This window comes from Natator depressus, chromosome 10 (genome assembly GCF_965152275.1).
Source record: "Natator depressus isolate rNatDep1 chromosome 10, rNatDep2.hap1, whole genome shotgun sequence".
Lineage (NCBI taxonomy): Eukaryota > Metazoa > Chordata > Testudines > Cheloniidae > Natator > Natator depressus.
The window spans coordinates 50064363-50083858 of NC_134243.1; the positions used below are offsets into that span (position 1 = coordinate 50064363).

Sequence of the window (19496 nt, forward strand, 5' to 3'; positions counted from 1 at the left end):
ACTGCCACCATCTCTTTATTCCTTTACTTCCCTCTCCTCCTGCTTCATGTGCTATTACTAACTGTCCCATCTGCTTCTAATTCACCAACTACACATGTGCACGTAAATACAACAGGAGATGTTCCACACTTATAATGCTGTTGGTCCATGGAAGTAGGCAGGACTGGGAGTAGGAAGAAGCTAGTTGTACACTCTTGCCTCCTACTAGTTTCTTGCTAAACTGTTACTGGACTCTTGTCTGGTTCCAACATCCATCTCTCATGGTTATCTGGGGAGAGACAGGACACCACCCCCACCTGGGCTCTGAAACAAGGCATTATTTTCACATATAACAACCAGTACTACTTTATCTTTAATCCTTGCTACAGTAAATGCTCTTAGAATCCCTGTGTGACTTGTTAATGGTTTGGGTTTTTATTTTTCTCCCTTGCTATATGAAATAGGCCTCAATCTCCTCTAAATCATACCTTCTAAATTGCTGGGCCATTCGTTCACTACTGTCTCAGAGGGGAAAAAAGAGCCACCTGCTGAATTACTAATACAACTTCCTGCAGCCATCTGTTTTCTTAAAGGGTTCCCAAGACTGGTTTTACTTAGATTAGGAGATCTGACAAAAATTACAGCCTGTAGTGGTATAGAGCCTGAATGTGCACTCAGTTACAATGGGATGTGTGTAGCTCCATGGATTATTTCATCATGTGTGTAAGTGAGATTCTTCTTGTGTATAGTGTCCCTTTGGGTGCTCCACTCTAGGTGTGCTTGTGCCCCCTGCGCCTCAGAGGGGAGATCTTAGGTAGCACTGAATGTTCAGCCACTGCATATGCTGTCCGTCTTGTGCCCTGCACCAAGGCTATATAGCGCTACCTGGTGAACTGCCCGAGTTCCTTCTCAAACACATCAGCCTGAAACAGAGCCTCAGGAGCGTCCAAACTGAAATTACCTCACTCGTATTTTCTCTTGTTCAAGATAGTTAGTGATAGTTCAAGATAGTTAGTGCTAGTATCCCCTTTTTTTGTTCGAGTTTCTAAAACAATTAAAAAAAGTTTATTAGAATAGTGAACTGTTACCCATCCATAGATTTTCCCCCCTTGTTTCTTCCCTCTTGGGAAGTGGAACCTGGAAAGGGTATGCCTGGCTCCCCGGGTTTAAACGTTGCCTTTCCTGCTGAGAGGCTATCCTAGTCAGTGACAGACATTCCCACTGTATATGCTGTCTCAGGGAGTCACACAGCCCTCAAAAGTATAATTTCTGCCTCAAATTAAAATCAAGGGTGAGAAAAAAAAAAAAGAACATTGCATCTGCTTATGATGGAGAGTTCACTCTGACTAGCTTCCAACCCCAGCCCAGGGCCCCTCCACATACAATGAGCCCCGAGAAGGCCGACTCCATCAACTTCCTTGATGCAACACTCCCGCATAGCTTCAAATAAAAGATCCCTGGATTCCTCTCAAAAATCCTCTAGAAAGCAGGCTTCAAATCCCTTGGGTAGAGAATCTACCACAAAGACGATCCCTGACAAGATTGACCTCCTCAGCACGCGCTCTCTGACTCGGTACTCATGAGGCTGCAGACTCCTCAGGTACAATTATTGCCAGCAAGTCTAAGGACTCCAAGAGTTTGGGCTCTTGAAGATTGGTACTGTTGTGTGAATGAAGCAGCAGGGAAAAACGCAGCTCCTCTAAATCGGTACTGATGGTCCCTTAGGGCCTCAGAACCTAGTACTTCAGCCCTGCATAAAACCAAACTCCTACTGGTCATTCAGAGTGCAAGAGACTGCTGGAACTTGTCAGCACCATCTACCTCAGCCACCTCTGCTCATCTTACCTCAGTGGTACCACCCACCATCCTGGTACTGCAGGAATTTTGCTTTCCCTGTACTTGGTGGTTTCAGAAAGGCCTGAGTCTCTCCTGCTCAGCACTGACACATTCCCAGTATTGATCACCTCTCACTCCCTGGAGATGTGCATAGTACTGACAGTCTACCATAGCTTCCATAATTGTTCCACCTCTGCCAAATGATGAAGAGGACAATGACGACAATTTCTCATCAGTCTCTCACATTTCTGTCCAAGACTCTCCTTTCCACGACTAGGGAGCTTTCCATTCTGAGACCTTTGCAGAATCAGTTTACTGTCATGGGAGACATGGCCCACCCAGTTGGTATGGACACCCTTGAGTGCCCCCACCCATGGCTTTTGCACCACCTCAGTGGCCTTACTGGGACCCCTAGGTGGTTTATCGCCAGAAATTCTCAAGGGCCATTAGTGTTTCTCACTTGAAGAGAAGGCAGTTCCCTTCAGCTTCTCTCCTCTTGCAAATCAGGAGCTCTAGAGAGAGTCTTGAAGTACAGGAAGTGAGATTAGACAAGATGATTATTCCTACAACTCACATTCCTTCAATCTCCTTCACCAACCTTGACAAATGATTTTAAACAATTTCAGGACCTTATTAAAAGGGCAGTGGACTCTTTACAAGAAGAGGTTAAGGAGTCACAGCACAAGCTAGTTGACATCCTGCAAACTTCCTCATCTGCCGTGTTGCATTACCCATTAACAAGGACTTGCTGGACCCAGCAAAAATAATATTGCATACCCCAGCTACAATACCTCCCACCTGTAAGAGGGTGGACAAAAAATACTAGGTTCCCTCCAAGGACTCAGACTTTTTATTTTCACACCCATCCCTGAATTCTCATGTTGTCGATACTGTAAATGAACATAACAGCATCAGGCTAAATCAGCACCATATGACAAAGATTTTCAACCTCTTGATTTATTTGGATGTAAATCATACTCATCGGCTACCCTACAATTTAGGATCGCCATGTTCCAGGCTCTTGTGGCAAAGTATAACCATATTAATTTCTCCAAACTGAATGCCTTTATTGAGCATCTTCCAACAGACCAGAGGGAGAAATTTCAGGTGATCATTGCTGCAGGCCAACTCCTTGCAAGAACTTCTCTAGACACCACTGACCTAGCTGCTCATTCTATCTCCACGGCGGTGGTCATGAGGAGGACTTCCTGGCTTCAGTTATTCTGCTTTCCAAACTGCCTCCAGTCTACAGTCAAGGACCTTCCATTTGAGGGATCAAAGTTGTTTGCCGAGAAAACTGATGAATCCCTCCACACATTAAGAGATTCTAAAGCCATCTTGTGTTCGCTGAAAATTTCCATGCCTGCACAAAAAAGAAGATTCAATAAATCCCAGATGGTGGAGAGACCCTGGTCTACTCAATTCCCTTCTTCCCAAGGCATTATGAACACAGTGCAAAAGACAACAGTTGCAGAAAAGGAGACCAGATACCTCACAAGCATCCATTTCACAACCCACTGCATCTAAACATCAATTTTGATGGGTTGGTCAAGGACCTGAGTTACCACCCCCACTCTTATCTGCTGCAACAATCCATGTCTCTTGCTTCAGTGACCGCCTCTTTTTTATCAAAACTGGGAACACGTACCTAGAGATAAGTGGGTATTGGAGATCATTTCTGAAAGTTATTCTATCCATTTTCCCTTCCTCTTCCTGTCCCTCTTCAGGGACCCCTCTCACGAGCACCTTTTATGACAGGAAACCAACTCTTTCCTGAACCTGGTTGCTATAGAACCAGTTCCCACACAGGGAGGGAGGGGATTCTATTCCAAGTACTTCCTGGTCCTGAAAAAGAACACTCAGATTTGTAAAGGTTCAGTGGTTCAAAATGGTAACTCTTGCAGCAATAATTCCATCTCTGGTCCAAGGGAACTGGTTCTCAGCCCAGAACCTACAGGACACTTACTTCCATATTGCAATTCACCCACCCCACAGAAGGTTTCTATGATTCACGCTGCGTCATGATTACTCTCAATACAGGGTGCTCCCATTCAGTCTATTATCCGTGGCCAGAGTGTTCTCAAAGGTCCTTTCTGTGGTAGTGGCATATCTTCACAAAGAAGAAATTCTGATCTTCTCATACTTAGATGATTGCCTGCTCATAGCACGCTCCTTGAGTGAGGGTTTGATGGCCACACAAGAGGCATGAACCTATTCTTCCGACTGGGACTACAATTATAGTACAACATCTGGAACTCATAGGAGCCTACCTTGATGCAGTAGCAGCCAGACCATTCCTTTCCTTACACAGGTTCAATACCCTGATCAATTTCATCTCAGCAGTCCAGGTCAGCTCTTAGACATTGTCCAGAAACTGCCTCCAGCTTCTGACTTACATGGCATTGGGCACCTTTGAAATAAATCAAGTGAGACTTCACATGTGCTGCCTTCAAAGGTGGCTCCGAACTGTCTACTTACCAAGCAAACACATCTTAAACAAACTTCTGTCTATGTCCTTGATAGTAAAAAAGTCACTGACCTGGTGGAAGGACCCTCAATGTTTTCACAAGGGTTCCCTTCTCTGAACCACCCCTAATGTTGGTATTAGCAATGGACACATCCCTATTGGATGGAGAGCCCACTTGGGCACCCATGGTGTTCAAGGTAGGTGGTCTCCACTTGAGTCCATGCTACATATCAACTTGTTGGAACTCAGCAGTCAGAAATGGCTGTACATGTTTCCTCCTACTGATTGGGGCAAGCATATAAATATCATGATGGACAACAGCTCATGTATATATTTTTTATATAAACCACCAGGGAGGAGCGAGATGGTCTTCCCTCTGCGCCAAAGCAATGAAACTCTGGAATTGGTGTGTTCATAACCAGATCGACATCTCAGCAGTTTACCTTCTGGGTATACAAAACACTGTGGCAGACACTTTCAGCAGATGCTTCTCCCAGGCTCACAAATGGGAAATAGAACCCTCCATAGCATATTTCTACAGTGGGGCATCCCAAAAATAGACTTATTTGCCATAGTCAAAAACAAGAAATGCTCCTGGTTCTGCTCCAGGGTCGGTCTGTGTCACTCTTGGAGATGCCTTTCTTCTCCAATGGAAGAGAGGTCTCTTGTCTACATTTCCACCAATTCCACTAATATCCAAGGTCCTGCTCAAGATAAACCAAGAAAAAGACAGGATTATACTTATAGTTCCCACGTGGCCAAGACAAACAGTTCCCCTACCTTACTGAGCTCGCTGTTTGCCAACCAGTTGTTCTCCAGCCTGTTCCTCATCTCCTCTCTCAAGATGCCACCAGGTCCATCAGCCCAATTTCCAGGTCCTCCAGCTCAAGGTGTGGCTGGTTAATGGTTTGAAGAGTTAGAAATGACCTGCTCTGAGGATGTAAATGCAGTGCTGTTACGTAGCAGGAAGCAAACTACTCACAACACATATATCTAAAAGTGGAAGAGAGAATCACTCTCGTGTGACTTGGGACACATTCCTCTTACATCCTCTGCACTATCATTTGTGCTAGGTTACATCCTAGAGCTAAAAAGGTCAGGATTATCTCTAAGCTCCGTAAAGGTGCACCTTGCAGCTATCATGACCTCCCATCATAAGATAGAGGGTTGTTCTGTTTTTGCTTTTCTCACAACAAGAAGGTTTCGCAAAGGTCTGGGTAACATCTTCCCAGAAATCAGATGCCCCACACTGGCATGGAACCTCGATTTTGTCCTCAGGTGTCTTATAAGATCTCCATTCAAACCCATGGCCATCTCCTCACTTTTACGCCTCTATGAAAACTGCATTTCTAGTAGCCATTACTTCTGCTTGAAGAGTGGGAGAGCTAGAGGCTCTAATGGCATACCCTGCCTTTACAGTCTTTTTTACAGAGAAGGTCACACTAAGACCACACCCCAAGTTCCTACTGAAAATATCTTTGGACTTCCACATAAGTCAACCTATCCACCTCCAGGTTTTCTTTCTGAAACCACATGGAGACAAAAGAGATGCGACATTGCACACACTGGATGTCAGGAGAGCACTAGCTTTTTATTTAGATAAGACTAAGTCCTTCAGGAAATCTTAGACTATTTCTCTCCATTGCAGACAGATCTAAGGGATCATCAGTCTTCAGACAAAGCCTTTCTAAATGGATATTGAGCTGGATTACCTACTGCTATTGGTCTCACAATCTTCAGCCTCCTTCTAGAGTATGATCTCATTCCATGAGATCCCTCTCCACTTCCATAGCTTTCCTCAAAAACATTCTGGTCACAGAAATATGTAGAGCCACTACTTGGACATCTGCTCATACATTTTGCTGAACTTTATGCTGTCACTCACAACTCAGTGTCCAATGCCATATTTGGCTTCACTGTTTCATTCTCAATTCTAGACCCAACACCAAAGCCCCATCCCTCCCTTAGGGGTACTGCTGCAGAGTCACCTAGAGTGGATTGCTACTTGAGAAAGAAGGTTACTCACCCTGTGCAGTAACTGTGGTTCTTCGAGATGTGTGTCCCTATGGGTGCTTGTGACGGGGGCCTGACTCACCACCTTGGCACCTCCTGCTGGCTGTGCTGGGAATTAGCTCTTGGTTGCCGATGCACCTTCCTCTAGTGGTGTCTCACAGCCATCGCTTCTGCTCCACCTCTAAGACCCCACATTGCTCCCCAGACCGCAGCATCCTCTTCTGGACACAGCCCTTTGGCTGTGCCCCACTTGGTTCTCTCCCCACTTCTGGGAAATCTGACAGTCCTCAGTCCAGCCACTTCCCTCAGTGGCACACTGCAGTGTCTAATCTGGCCACTCTCCTCAGTGGTGAACTGCAATCCATGCACTGGCCATTCCCCTCAGTGGCAAGGGGGGGCCATAGGAGGAAACCCCAGGTCTGCCTACTACTCCAGGGCCTGTCCCAGGGACCCTATAGCTGGCAGCCACATGCTGCTGCCCTTCCAACTCCCACCGCCTATTTCCCTTGGCCACTTTCCTGTAGCCCTAGCACCTTCCTATCCCTTTGTATCAGGGGCCTCAGTCCGGCAGTCCTCAGGCTGGAGCTTCCTATGGGCCCCCTGACCCTATCTCTGGTACTCCTCTTAGGCAGCCAGTCCTTCTCCCTTGCACTCCAAGGAGAGACTGACTCTGCTCTGTTGAGCAGCCCTTCTTATATGGTCCTCCCTGGCCCTGATTGACTGCTCCAACAAACCTTCTCCTGATTGACTCTCTACAAGCCCTCTTCCCATTGGTTGGGTTTTGTTCAGCCTCCCTGAGGGCTGCTTTAACCCTCCATCTACCTATGTGGGGCAGCTGCTCCATCACAGTGCTCCACTGCCGGCCCCCCTTCTCTCTGCTTTGGAGTTCTTTCCAGTGAGCACTGTGGCAGAGAAGGTCCTGAGCATGATTTGCCCACACAGTGCTATGTAGCCCTGATGCAGGGCACGAGATGGGGAGTGTGCATGTGTGGGCTGAGTGGACACTGCTACTTAAAATCTCTGATCTGAAGCACAGGGGGTGCAAGCACACCTTGAGTGGAGCACCCATAGGGACACACATCTCCAGGAATCACAGAGACTAACAAATTTATTTGGGCATAAATTTGTTAGTCTCTAAGGTGCCACAAGGACTCCTCATTGTTTTTACTGATACAGACTAACATGGCTACCTCTCTAAAACCAAGAATCACAGTTACTGCACAGGGTAAGTAACCTTCTCTTAGAATCAGTCACTTAGAGCAACCTCCCTGCTCTGTGAATGGTTGCTTCTGCAGTCCAAATCTGAACTGACAAGAGTTCTGAGGGGAAAAAACCTCTAATATTATTTTCCAGCTATGAACATTTTTTCAGCTTCAATTTAGGGTGACTTAGAAACGATCTTATAAAAAGATAGATTTCGTATTTGTAGTGGTACTGCAAGTGAGGTATTTCCCCTGGATAAATACCAGAAAAGGACATCCTGATCAGCTCTTTTATGGAAGCTGTTTGTTTAGAAGTAACCAGCATTGAAGGGAAGGTCAAAACTATAACTTTAAGATCAATCAGACGATTCTTTTTGATTCAAGACATTTAAGGCAGTACAGGATGTATGACCAACATCTTTAGAAGTCTTCGTCTAAGGAAAGTTTAATTAAAGTACATGAAAATCTTTGATAAATAATTAATAATAATAAAACAACTGGGAGAAAACATGCCTGCTTTCACACTGTGAGTTCTACTGGCCAAAGAGATGCTGAGACATACCCCTAAGTGGCTTAGTGCTGTAGACAGGGTAACTAGATGAATGAATAACTGAAGACAAATGTAAAGATTCACTTCAGGTTATTTATTTGGAACTAACTCAGGCCTTGTCTGCACTAAAGGGAAAAGCTGATCTAAGCTAGGCAATTTGAGTTACATGAATAGTTTAACTCAAATCAACATAGCTTAGATCTACTTACACACTACGCGATGTCGACAGGAGATGCTCTCCCGTCGACTCCCCTTACTCTTCTCGATCAGCTGGAGTACAGGAGTTGATGGGAGAGCAATATCGACCTCTGATGCATTGATCACAGCAGCATCGGTCCTCCGGTAAGTGTAGACAAGTGCTCAGGCCCTTCAGCACAAAGTAGCTTTGTCTTCTAGGCCTTTCTTGCCTCAGGTCAAGTGCCACTCTGATCTAACAGAATGTTCTTTCCCTCTCCAGTTGTCCAGATTAGAAAAAACTATCTGTTTCTTTCCCCCGATTTACATACCCATCTCCTTTTTCTTCCTCATGATGCCATATGTAGTTTAATAATTATAACTCTATAGTACCTTTTTTCTTTGAAATATAACCTTCATTAATTAGGGTCAACAGTAAATTATACTCAACTCCAAGGAAGTTTTGTGGTCATTTATTTATTTTTAAAATTCAACTTATCATAGATGCTGGGGGTGCTACAGCACCCCTTGGCTTGAAGTGGTTTCCATTAAATACAGGGTTTACAGTTTGGCTCAATGGCTCTCAGCCACCACCCCCCCACCACTATAAAAAATTGTTCCATCTCCTCTGCAACTTATTCCCAAATAATTCCCAGGAAATCACAAGGCACTCTTCAAAAGGGCACTGCAGTTCCTGCCTCAGAGGCATGGTGAGGCAAGGAAGCAGGTTTTAGGAGGAGACGTTACAGGAAGTGAGCTTTTGAGTGTTTGTAGGTGTGGCTGGGTATGCTTGTGCCTGGGAAGGCAAATTTTGTGAGGTAAATGATGCTTCTTCTGACTAATGGCTACTAGGTCATCCCTGTGTTCCAGCCGCAGTGACAGGACAGTAGAAATGGGTGAGGGTAGGGTTGTTTTTTTTCTAGGGGTGGGAGATTCAACTGGGGAGAGGAGTTGCCTTTTTTGAGCTGGATCCCCCTTAGTGTAAAAGAAGTGGGTGAGGGGTTGTGCTGATGGCACAACATTCTCTCGGAGGTATCCTTGAGTTTTGCAACCTAATCAGAGGGAGGGATAGCTTAGTGGGTTGAACATTGGCCTGCTAAACCCAGAGTTTTATTGGGGGGAGGGATAGCTCAGTGGTTTGAGCATTGGCCTACTAAACCCAAGGTTGTGAGTTCAATCCTTGAGGGGGGCCATTTAGGGATCTGGGGCAAAAATTGGGGATTGGTCCTGCTTTGAGCAGGGGGTTGGACTAGATGACCTCCTGAGGTCCCTTTCAACCCTGATATTCTATGATTCTATGTCCTTCCATATTTGGTCCCAAATAGCCCAGATTTGTTCACTTTCAGGGAATGTGCATTTGTTTACCAAAGCTTGGGCAGGGACACAATGGAACTGAGGTTTTGAAGGGAGTTTTTTTCTCTCACTTTGATGTCATTGTTTGTTTGGGAGTGTAGGGAGCTGGGATGGCCTTCCTCCGAACCAGAGGGTAAAGAGCTACTCTCTCTGCCTGACTGGGCGGAGCCAGGCCAAGCTTACCCCCCCCCTCGGAAGGGGAGGGGTGGAACAGGAAGTACAAAAGGCAGAGCCCTTAGCCCAGTCAGGGCAGCACCAGGGAGGGGGATAGATACAGGCTGCTCCCCATAGACCCTGCTGCTGAACCAGGGGAAAACTGACCCAGAGGAAGGACTTGAGCTACCAGGACTGCTGGCCACAAAGGAACTGGAGGAGCCAGGCAGCAACCCAAGCCAGAGTGAGCCCAATGCTGAGGGTGAGCTGGGGCTACTGGCAGCTGAATACCCTGACAAGTTGGAGGAACCAGAGGGACCCACTTGAGAGACTGGGTAGGAAGTAGCCCAAGGGTGGAACTGGACAGTGTGGTGAGTTAGTGTTTGATCAGCATGTTGCGGATGGATCCCTGCTCACCCAGTGGTGGGACACTCTCCTCCCGCCACTATCAGGGCCCTAGGCTGGAATGCAGTGGAGTCAGGTGGGCCTGTGTTCTGCTACCCCACCTCGGGGTGGCAGAACCCTGATAAAGAGCTAAGGACTCTGCCGGCGCTCCCCTGCCTGAGGGGTGCATCACGGACTCTTGCTGGTGCTCCCCTGCCTGTGGGGCATGCCACTGACTCTGGACAGTACTTCTGTGTCGCGCCAACCGTGGCAGCACACCTCCCTCTGCTAATTTCTCATCGACGGAGAGGTGTGATCAAGGCCTTTTGGTGAGGCAGTAGCTCTCCACCGCCCCCCAGCGGTTTGGTGGACCAACTAAGATCTTGCTACAGGGAGCTTTAAAGTTTTCCAGGTGAGGAGTATTTACTGACTTTTACTTTTGACTTGATTGTATCTTTAATTTTGGGCAAAGGTGTCTAGAGCCCAGGGTTTGTGCTTTTATTTTATAACAAACTAAAACCCAAAATCTATTTAAAAATTCTGCACAAATCCATATATTTAATGGACAATTCTCAGCCATGGCTCCAGGCCATGCCAGTTGGGAATATAGCCCAACATGTTTAAACATCTTTGTAAGATGTAATTTGGTTAATGAGTGATTATTCATGTTGTAGACATTTTAATTTAAAATAAAATTAATCTGTACAATGACATCGATGTACAATAATATTTATCATGATAATCCTTTAAAATCTATAAGAACCAGACTCAGTCCTGGCATAACTCCAGTGAAATTAGCAATATTTTACTGTTATGCCAGGATGAATATAATCCATGGTTTTTATTTGTTAAATCTCTGTTTGCTACTGTTTTCAAACAGCAGAAAAATTAGCCACCATGAATCCTTTGTGCATTGTTTAATCCTTTGTGCATTCATGCTAAAATAATATAGACTGATGCCACAGAATATTAACTGGAATTTTTAACATAGAGAAGGGACCAGGGGGCTCAGAGTGCTGGTATTAGCACAGTTAAACAGCAAGAACATTCTGAGTTAGTATCCTCTATTGCCTGTATATAGTAATTGCAAGTTACTGCAGTTCATATACAACACTGGCCTATCAAGAACAGGAATCAGAGAGCATACAGCCATCAGCATTTTCTTGCAAATTACATAAATGTACGTGTTAACTATCCCTATTTAGGAGAGAGACTCCTATAATTTTTTTAATCAAAACTATCATACTTTTTTATCACATTGCTCCTCTGAAAAGCTCTTTGAGTCCAGTTTGTGTTTCAGTGGAGATAGGAATATAGCTTCAGTCTCCCCAAATGTTCCTCTTTATAGCTTTCATAGGTGTACATGAAGCAGTCCAAGAGTGTATTTTCCACTTGATGAATATAGCTCTCATTTTATCCTGATCTCTGGTGTTTAGAGATCATGTTGATAAAATAAGTGCCTTGGAAATTCCTAAGATCGACAGATTCAGGTATACAACAAAATGACCAAGCTAGTCACATAACCTAGACTGTTGCATGTAAAGAGTGAAGGTGCAGGTACTTCCTTCTTGTTTGTAAAGAAGTATTTTTTAGTACAATTGGAAGAGGAGCTAGAAATGTGGTGTAGGAACTTCACTGGCAAATTAAGTACAGATTTGTATTGTTCATGACACTGTAATTAGGCTGTCGGGATGTGACGAGTTACCTCTGAGCCAGAGCTGTGGTCTACATACAAACTTCATTGGTATTACTATGTTGGTCAGGGGTGTGGAAAATTTAACACCCCTGAGCGACACCGTTATACTGACCTAACTCCCAGTGTAAACAGTGTTATGTCAAAGGGAGGTCTTCTCCTGTTGACTTATCTACCGCCTCTCAAGGAGGTGGAGTACCTACGCTCATGGGAGAAGCTGTGCTGTCGGTATGGGTAGCATATTCACTAAGCATTACAGCTGTGCCGCTGCAGCCCTGTAAGTGTAGACAAGCCATGAGATTCTTAAACCTATTATCTTTGAGTCTGCCTTCTTAAACCTGATGAATCCGTTACCTCTCAGCTTAAACCTGCTTAAGTCTCAGAGTCATCCCTGAGCCGGAGAGTATGATGTGTCATTAGAGGCAATTACCTGCAGCTCTTGTGATAGGCCCCTCCCCATTCAACCAGGGTTCACCCAGTTTTTTGAAGGGTTCACCCAGTTCCCCAGCAGGGCAGGTGATCCCAAGGGAAACAGTCTCTCCAGGCTACTCAGATGTGACTTCTTGGCTGGGAGCGCTCATATTGCCCAGCAGTTCTGACAGACTGCTCCAGCTCGCCATTGCTCATGCTTCAGCCTGTTCTTACTCTCTAGCCTGTTCCTTTTTCCATGCTAGCCAACCTGTTCCAGCTTATATCTGCTCCTGCCTCAGCTGGCTGCCTGGCAATTCTGACACAGGTCCCTCTCTAGCTGGAGGCTGCAAGAAATTTGCAAAGAGGTTACTATAAAGCTATACAGTCCAATCATCTTTCCCATAGAAAAACAAGTTTTCTCTACCAAATACCTCTCAAGCAAACAAATCCTCTCTGCCGTAATGGTTTAGCTACCTTTGTCACTGTGCTTCTTCTCACTGCTTGAGCTTGGGAAAAGAACAAGTATTTAAAGGGTCTGTGGCTCCTTTCACCCCTACCAATCACTAAGCCCCTAGCTTGCTTCCCAAGTACAGTACTTTCAGGTTAATTTAGGGATGGTTATTGAGTTTTCCCTGTTTTTTCTTTGACCTGAAGAAAAGTAAAATATTTTAAAGACCAGATCTCTGAAGTGGCTTTTTTTTTTTTTTTTTTAATTTAAGATGGAGCACTCATTCAGAGGACAGGTTTCAGAGCATTCTCATCAGAACTCATGCTCCCTCCATGAGGTCCACTCCTGTCATTGAACCACCCAAAACCACAGACAGCACCCACCTACAGAAGCCAGTGATCTTCTAGCTGGACTCCTTCACTTTCAGTAGAAGGTAAAAAATTTTAGGTGATAAGAGAAAAAAAAATATGATTAGAGGGGAATAAATGTCTGGAATTTATTCCTCTTGACTCTGGGCTTCTAATAAGCTAAACACCCACAAAAAAAAAAAAAAGCAAAAGGGCCCACTTGGTCTGCGATGGCCTGCTGCTTTGTTACACTCTACAGTAAAAGTTATCCAAGCTGAAACTAACACATAAGGTTTCAGTCCAGGGTTATATACATTTTCCTTGTAATGATTTGGAAAACCAGTAATAAATTTAAGTGGGCTTTCTAGAGCCCTGAAGGAACCCTTTTGAAAATTGTCACCAAACTGAAGGAAGAAGTAGGGAGATTTCTCTGACTCTGATTTTAATCACCCTTAAGAAAAATGCTTATTCTTGAATCCTGGGCCCCATAAATATACACTTTTTTGCCTTTGTAATGTTTCATATTGTGCTATTACATATTTTCAAACAAATTTCTGGGGGTGGTTAGGATGAGAACTCTTGGGACCTACCTCCAAGGTTTTCTCTCTTTTTCCCCGCCCATTTCAAATTGCACTTGATAGAATGATACTTATTGAATACTGTGCTGCATTGTCAATATACTGGGGATATATTTCAGCAATAATACACTTCTAGCAAAGGGGATAATATAAATTTAGGAAAGTGTCCATATACATTTATTCCCCAAGTGGCCAAACACCGTTTTCTTAAATTCTGGCAGGCTATTAGTTAAGTGGTGAGTAGATCCTTTTCAATATATATGGTAGTCCTGGTCCTGTGAATTGAAGTAAAAGGGAGCTGTTGGCACTCAGCCACTTACAGGAATGGGTTTCATATGTGTCATTGACTTGTTGGAGTCATATCCTAATTTAATTAATCTACATTTTTTGGAGAAAATAGTTTACTTGGATGCTCTATTTTGAAACTAGAATTAATAAGAGAATCAGAATTGCTTCAGTTGTTGTAAGCTGTGGACTGATTGGTTAGATATCCTAGCAAAAGAGAAAATTTGCATCTTAAAGAACTATGGTCTCATTGAAATTCTTCTCATGTATAATTACAGAAAACTGAATAAAAAAGTTTTAACAGTAAGCAACCGGCAGGCTCTGAGACATTTCAAGCATGTTAAAATCGGAGAGAAATGGAGCTTTAGTCTCCTCCTCTTGCATTACGTCTTTATTTGAACAAGTATCCTGTTTCTGTTAGTTTCTTAAATGGTCTCAGGAGCTTATTTATGCCTGATCCAGACAAATTTTTAGCATATTTGTTGTGGAGAGTTTGTCAGAATGGCTGGCAGCGAAGAGACCCTTAAGAAAAAATTGCAAGATGAAAATGAAATTGCGGAAAGCCACAAAACCAGGTAAAGTAACTTGAGAATTTATACTAACAAACAATATCTTTATTTCACAAACCCTAAAACTAAGGACCTGATTCTGCTCCTGCTAAAGTCAATGTGAACCATATTCACTTAATGTTAATTTTACTATTTAATGCAGAATGACAAAAGTCCTTTGTTGAAACTAGAAAGCAAAGAAAACTGTGCCAATCTCCTTTGCTAATCCATAGACTGTCTGAATTTTATTGCTACTAGCATTATTCAGTTCAGACTATGTCCTATCCACAGTGTAATAATCAAAATTTTACCAATTCTGTTCTGGATCTCTGGATCACAGAATGTCCCTTTATAGTATTCTGTGTGTTTATTTATAAAAATGGTCCGTTTGCACAGTCTTTTTTATTTGAACACCTGTGTCCAGTGGCATAGTGTTCACTGCATAAGACAGAAACTGTTAAATCCAGAAATGGGTGTAGCAGTGATTTGGGGGGGGGGGGGGGAGGGGAAAGCAGTGATCTGAATACTGATGTGAAGATTTGTAGTTCTACAAAAATTGAAAACAGTTCTGTAAAAAAAGAGAGTATGGAGTTGAAAAATGGCTTAAAAGTTACTTCAACCTTAGGGCAGCAGTCACTCTCAGCGTAATGTGATTTTTTTTTTTTCTTCTCCTTCAGCGTACATTATGTAAAGCAAGGCAAATAGTACTGTAGAACTGGCAGCCTGCTCAGGGTGGGCAACAGCCAATATCAATTAATTTCATAATCTCGAAATTAATTGTCTCGATTTTTTTCCAATACATGAGAGCTTGGTTCCTGATAGACACCTTATTCTAGACTTACACTAAGCACTGACAAATCATTATCAGCACCTTAAAACTTTGTTTCAATAAGATTCATTTGTATTTCCCTTTTAAGATTTATTTTTCTTCCCACCCCTTAAGTTCTTTATTTTTCATCTTGAATACATGACTGCTAATATTTCTAGAGGCAGAAGTAGTGGTTCTCTCTATTTCACAGTTGATATCAGAGTACCTGCTGTGGGTAGCTTAATGTAACTTGTGTTTTTAAATTTGTACATAAGTGAGTAAGGTAGAATCCTGACTCTGTTGAAGTCAGTGGAAGTTTTGGCATTGACTTAATAGGGACAGAATTTCACCCCAATCTGCCATGGAAACAAGCACTTGATTAAATATAATTTGAAGGAAATTCAGGTTAGGAACCTATCAGTGGACTTAAATATTCCAAGCTGGTATTAGACATATCACATGAGGTACTTAGTCTCAAGGGTGGATGAAATCACCATCCAGACACACCATTCTCAATACGCTCCTTATTAGCCAACCTACTGGTGCAATGTGTTTTAAAACCTTATTTCATATTAAACATTAAAGACTTTTCGCAAAAAGGCTATCTTTACTACATTCAAAATATTTACCCATGTTCCATCAAGATGCAGAGGACTTAAGATTCAGTAAATAAACCATAGGTTCAGGTCTATTACAAATGTACCAGACGAATGGCACAAAATCCAGGAAATATAACTCAGTGCATAAAAACATAACAACAGCCATCCTGGGTCAGACCAGTATCCTGTCTTCTGACAGGCCAGTGCCAGATGCTTCAGAAAGAATGAACAGAACAGGTCAATTATTGAGTGATCCATATCCTGTCATCTAGTGCCTGGCAATGGAAAGCAACTCAGTACATTGCATTGTAAAAAAACAAAAAACTTCTCCACAAGCAGTAGCTTAGTCTAGCAGTTCTAAAAACTGAATTATGATTCAGATGGTCAACTGCAGAAATTCATGGCTAACTGCTAGACAAAAGTATATAATTCTATGTGACATTCCCAGATCAAAAATTTCAGTAAAATGGAAATAAGTTTGTATAATTAATTTGTTAAAAGAATCATTATTAGAACCTTGCACTGAAAATCTTCTGACTTTTTGACCATTTAATGAGGTTAAACCCAACTCCCAAGTGCCTGGAAATGGGAAATGCACAGGTAAGACAGTCCAGAAACCCTTAACTGTGCTCCTGTACCATTTTCATGTATCTTTGATTTATATACTAGCAGCTGGGAATATTTTGAATCCCTCCTATTCCACTCTGGGCTGTGAGAAGTCCATATTTATGAGTGTAGACATATTTACATTTCATATAGCTTTCTGATTTGAATATGGACTTTTGGAAATATCCAGATTGTGACTGTGGATAACTTAAACTAGGCCTTTCCCATCTTGCCTGTTTAGATGAATGAGCCCTGATTTTGGTTTGTATTCAGCAATGCAGTTAAGTTCACGTTTAACATTACAGTCAATGGGACTTAAGTACATACTTAAATTTAAGTGCGTGTTTAAGTGCTTTGCTGAACTGGGGCCTCTGTGAGTGTCTATAGAGTGGATGGGTGACTATATGATTTTCTGAGAGTGTTATGATGTGTGACTAACAGGATGCAGTATTGCCAGCTCTTGTTTTTGTTTTGGTCACAACTCTAGCAATTTTTGGATTTTTTTTTTAACCTTTCATGTAATAACATGAAGAAAGGTTGCTAACTCATGAATTTTCACATATTCAAAATGGCTACCACCTCCTATTACTGTCAATGGGGCTGAAGCCAGCAAGATGGCCACCATTTCCCAGCTGGTTATCAGCTTGCAGAAGTGAGGCTGCCCTTAATAAAGTTGTCTGTCACCTCTTGCTGTCTTCAGTGAGATTGAAGCTATGCTCACAGGTAAAATGGCTGTCACTGCATAGTTTAGGGGGCTAGACAGGACATGGACTGTGAGGAGGTGCAGAGCCACGGAAAAGTGAATGAGGGGAAGGGGTCAGTGGGAAGACCAAGAGGCAGATTTAGGGGTTGCAGCAGAATGATGCAGGGGTATGTGGGGCAGGAAGGAGGCTGAGAGGTTGTTGTGCAGAGAATGATGAGGGAGGTGAGAAATAAAAGGGATTGGATGCCAGGTTTCATAGCATGGAGGTGGAGGCAGGTAAAGAAAGTCCCCTCTGAGCAGCCAGAGGAAGGCACACTGCCAACTCTTGCAAATTGATCACAAGTCATGGGATTTTTAGTAGACTGGCACCTAGATCACTGCCTGCAGTAGAACAGGAGCAGACAGACTGATCCATCTCTTGGATGGGAAATTGCATACAAGAAAAGAGCCAAGGGCATCCTAAGAATTTTACCTCAGGTTTATTAATTTTAGTTCACCAGTCTGTTTTATGACTTGTTACTGTGATTTCATGGGAAAATTTGAAACTTAATTTAAGAGAAGATTGTGAAATGAGTGACGTTTACTAGAAGTTTGTTGTGTCCCACTAAAGATGGTGGACTATTCCAACTATTATGAGTCATTACCTCTTTTCCTGTCTGATCAGAGCAGAAGGGAATAATTACGACTGTTACTATTACTGTAATGAGGCTCTTCTGGCATACACATCTATCTCTCTTTCTCCAGACTCTTTGGAAATGTGTGTAATAATTAGTAATGTCTCCCAACAGTTATGGGTTCCATGGGACTGTCCCACTTTGACCCACTAAACCCCATGTCCTAGTTGAAGTAGATCATTTCCTGCATTCAGTGGCACCCACAGCCGTACATATGGTGTGCATCATTGGCAGGGGCAGAGCTAGAGAGGGCAGCGGTTTCAGCTGCTCCTGGGCATGTTCAGCCTCCTTGGACATGTTCAATGGCTGTAGGGAGCTCAGGGATGGGAAATGACATTGCATCTGCTTGGGCTGGAAGGTGGAGGCTGACTGTGGCATGGGCATGGTAAAGGAGGCACTGGGACCAGGGGCTGCAGTGGAGATGGGTCCACAGGGATTGACAGTGACCAAATCCTGCTTGGATTGGAAAGGTTGGGAGGTATGTAATATAAGCACAAACCACACTGAAGACATTTTCTTAACGTAGTGTTCATATTATTACTAATTATTATAATTTTAGTATTTTCTGTAAAGTCCATTACTGTAACCACTAAAGGCTTAAAATAAAGTGGTGAGAACACCATGAATGTGAATTCCGGAACATTTTATTAGAACAACGGCCTCACCTTTTCTGTAAAAAATGAAATTGGATTTTATATTTCCTCTGTCATCCACTTTACATAAGTGTAAAACTCTAGATGATAACTTGTGTGCCCAGGTAGATTTGCTTTACAATCAAAGGTAATTTTGTTAATTTGGGCCATTTTCAGGCTAGTGCCTTCTTGTATCAAGGATAATATGTATTCAGAAAGTATTATACATTCTCATAAGGGCAAACATATACATTAGCCTTTTGTGCTGATAAGTAATATTGATAACGTCTTCAATTGGATTGACTTCTTCTCGAATCTTAACATAGCTAAAACAGGAATTTCTCTCTTAAATTATATTTTGTCCAAAAATAAAAATCAGAGGTTTGACACTTGTGTAAATATCCATATTATAGGTTACTCATAAAATCTGTGCTTTCTGCAAATTACAGATAAAGACTCTTGTTCAGTCTTTGCATACTTTTACTCAGCAGATGTCCGGGATGTTGATGCATAAGCAAAGAAATTTTGTTCACACTGGTCAATAGATATATGCTAAAGGAGATGAATCAAGAGAAAAAGATGCTGATCTGTGACTTTGGGACTTTGGGGGTGGGGCAGTTTAAGCCTCTCAAATTTTGCTTTCATTTTAGTAAAGGGGAGTTTTGCTTGATCTTTGGGGTTTTTTTTCTGTTAAAAGGATATTGGTGACACTGGAGTTTCAAGGACTGGAGATAGTTGTTTGAAATACTTGAGATACATATGCTTCTGTGGTGACATTTATAAAGAAACTGGCATAGTACTTTGATCCCATCAAACAGTGCCACCTATATATATAGAGAGAGAGAGTGTGTGTGACTGACTGACTGGAGTTTGGGCAGTTAAATTATATGCATAGCTGTGTGTGTGTGTGCTGGACACAGGATTCTAGGCTTATATGGTATCCAGAACTCTGATATTAAGGAAGATGAAAGTGCAGAATTTGTGGAGGGAAAAATACCTTCTGTGACATGTTTTTGAGTCTGGAAACTGGGCTGCAGTTACTTGAAAATGGAT

The 19496-nt window shown here is 42.9% G+C and overlaps 1 protein-coding gene across 4 annotated transcripts in view; it reads left to right on the forward strand.

The window, feature by feature from the left end:
• The first annotated feature begins 14172 nt into the window (after nucleotides 1-14172).
• ACSBG1 (acyl-CoA synthetase bubblegum family member 1) overlaps nucleotides 14173-19496 on the forward strand; it is a 78079-nt gene continuing 72755 nt past the window's right edge. For all 4 annotated transcript variants that reach the window (XM_074966086.1, XM_074966084.1, XM_074966083.1 and 1 more), the window contains exon 1: nucleotides 14173-14448. In XM_074966086.1, the coding sequence (XP_074822187.1) occupies nucleotides 14375-14448 (74 nt within the window). In that variant the 5' untranslated portion in view covers nucleotides 14173-14374. The remainder of the gene's footprint in view (nucleotides 14449-19496) is intronic.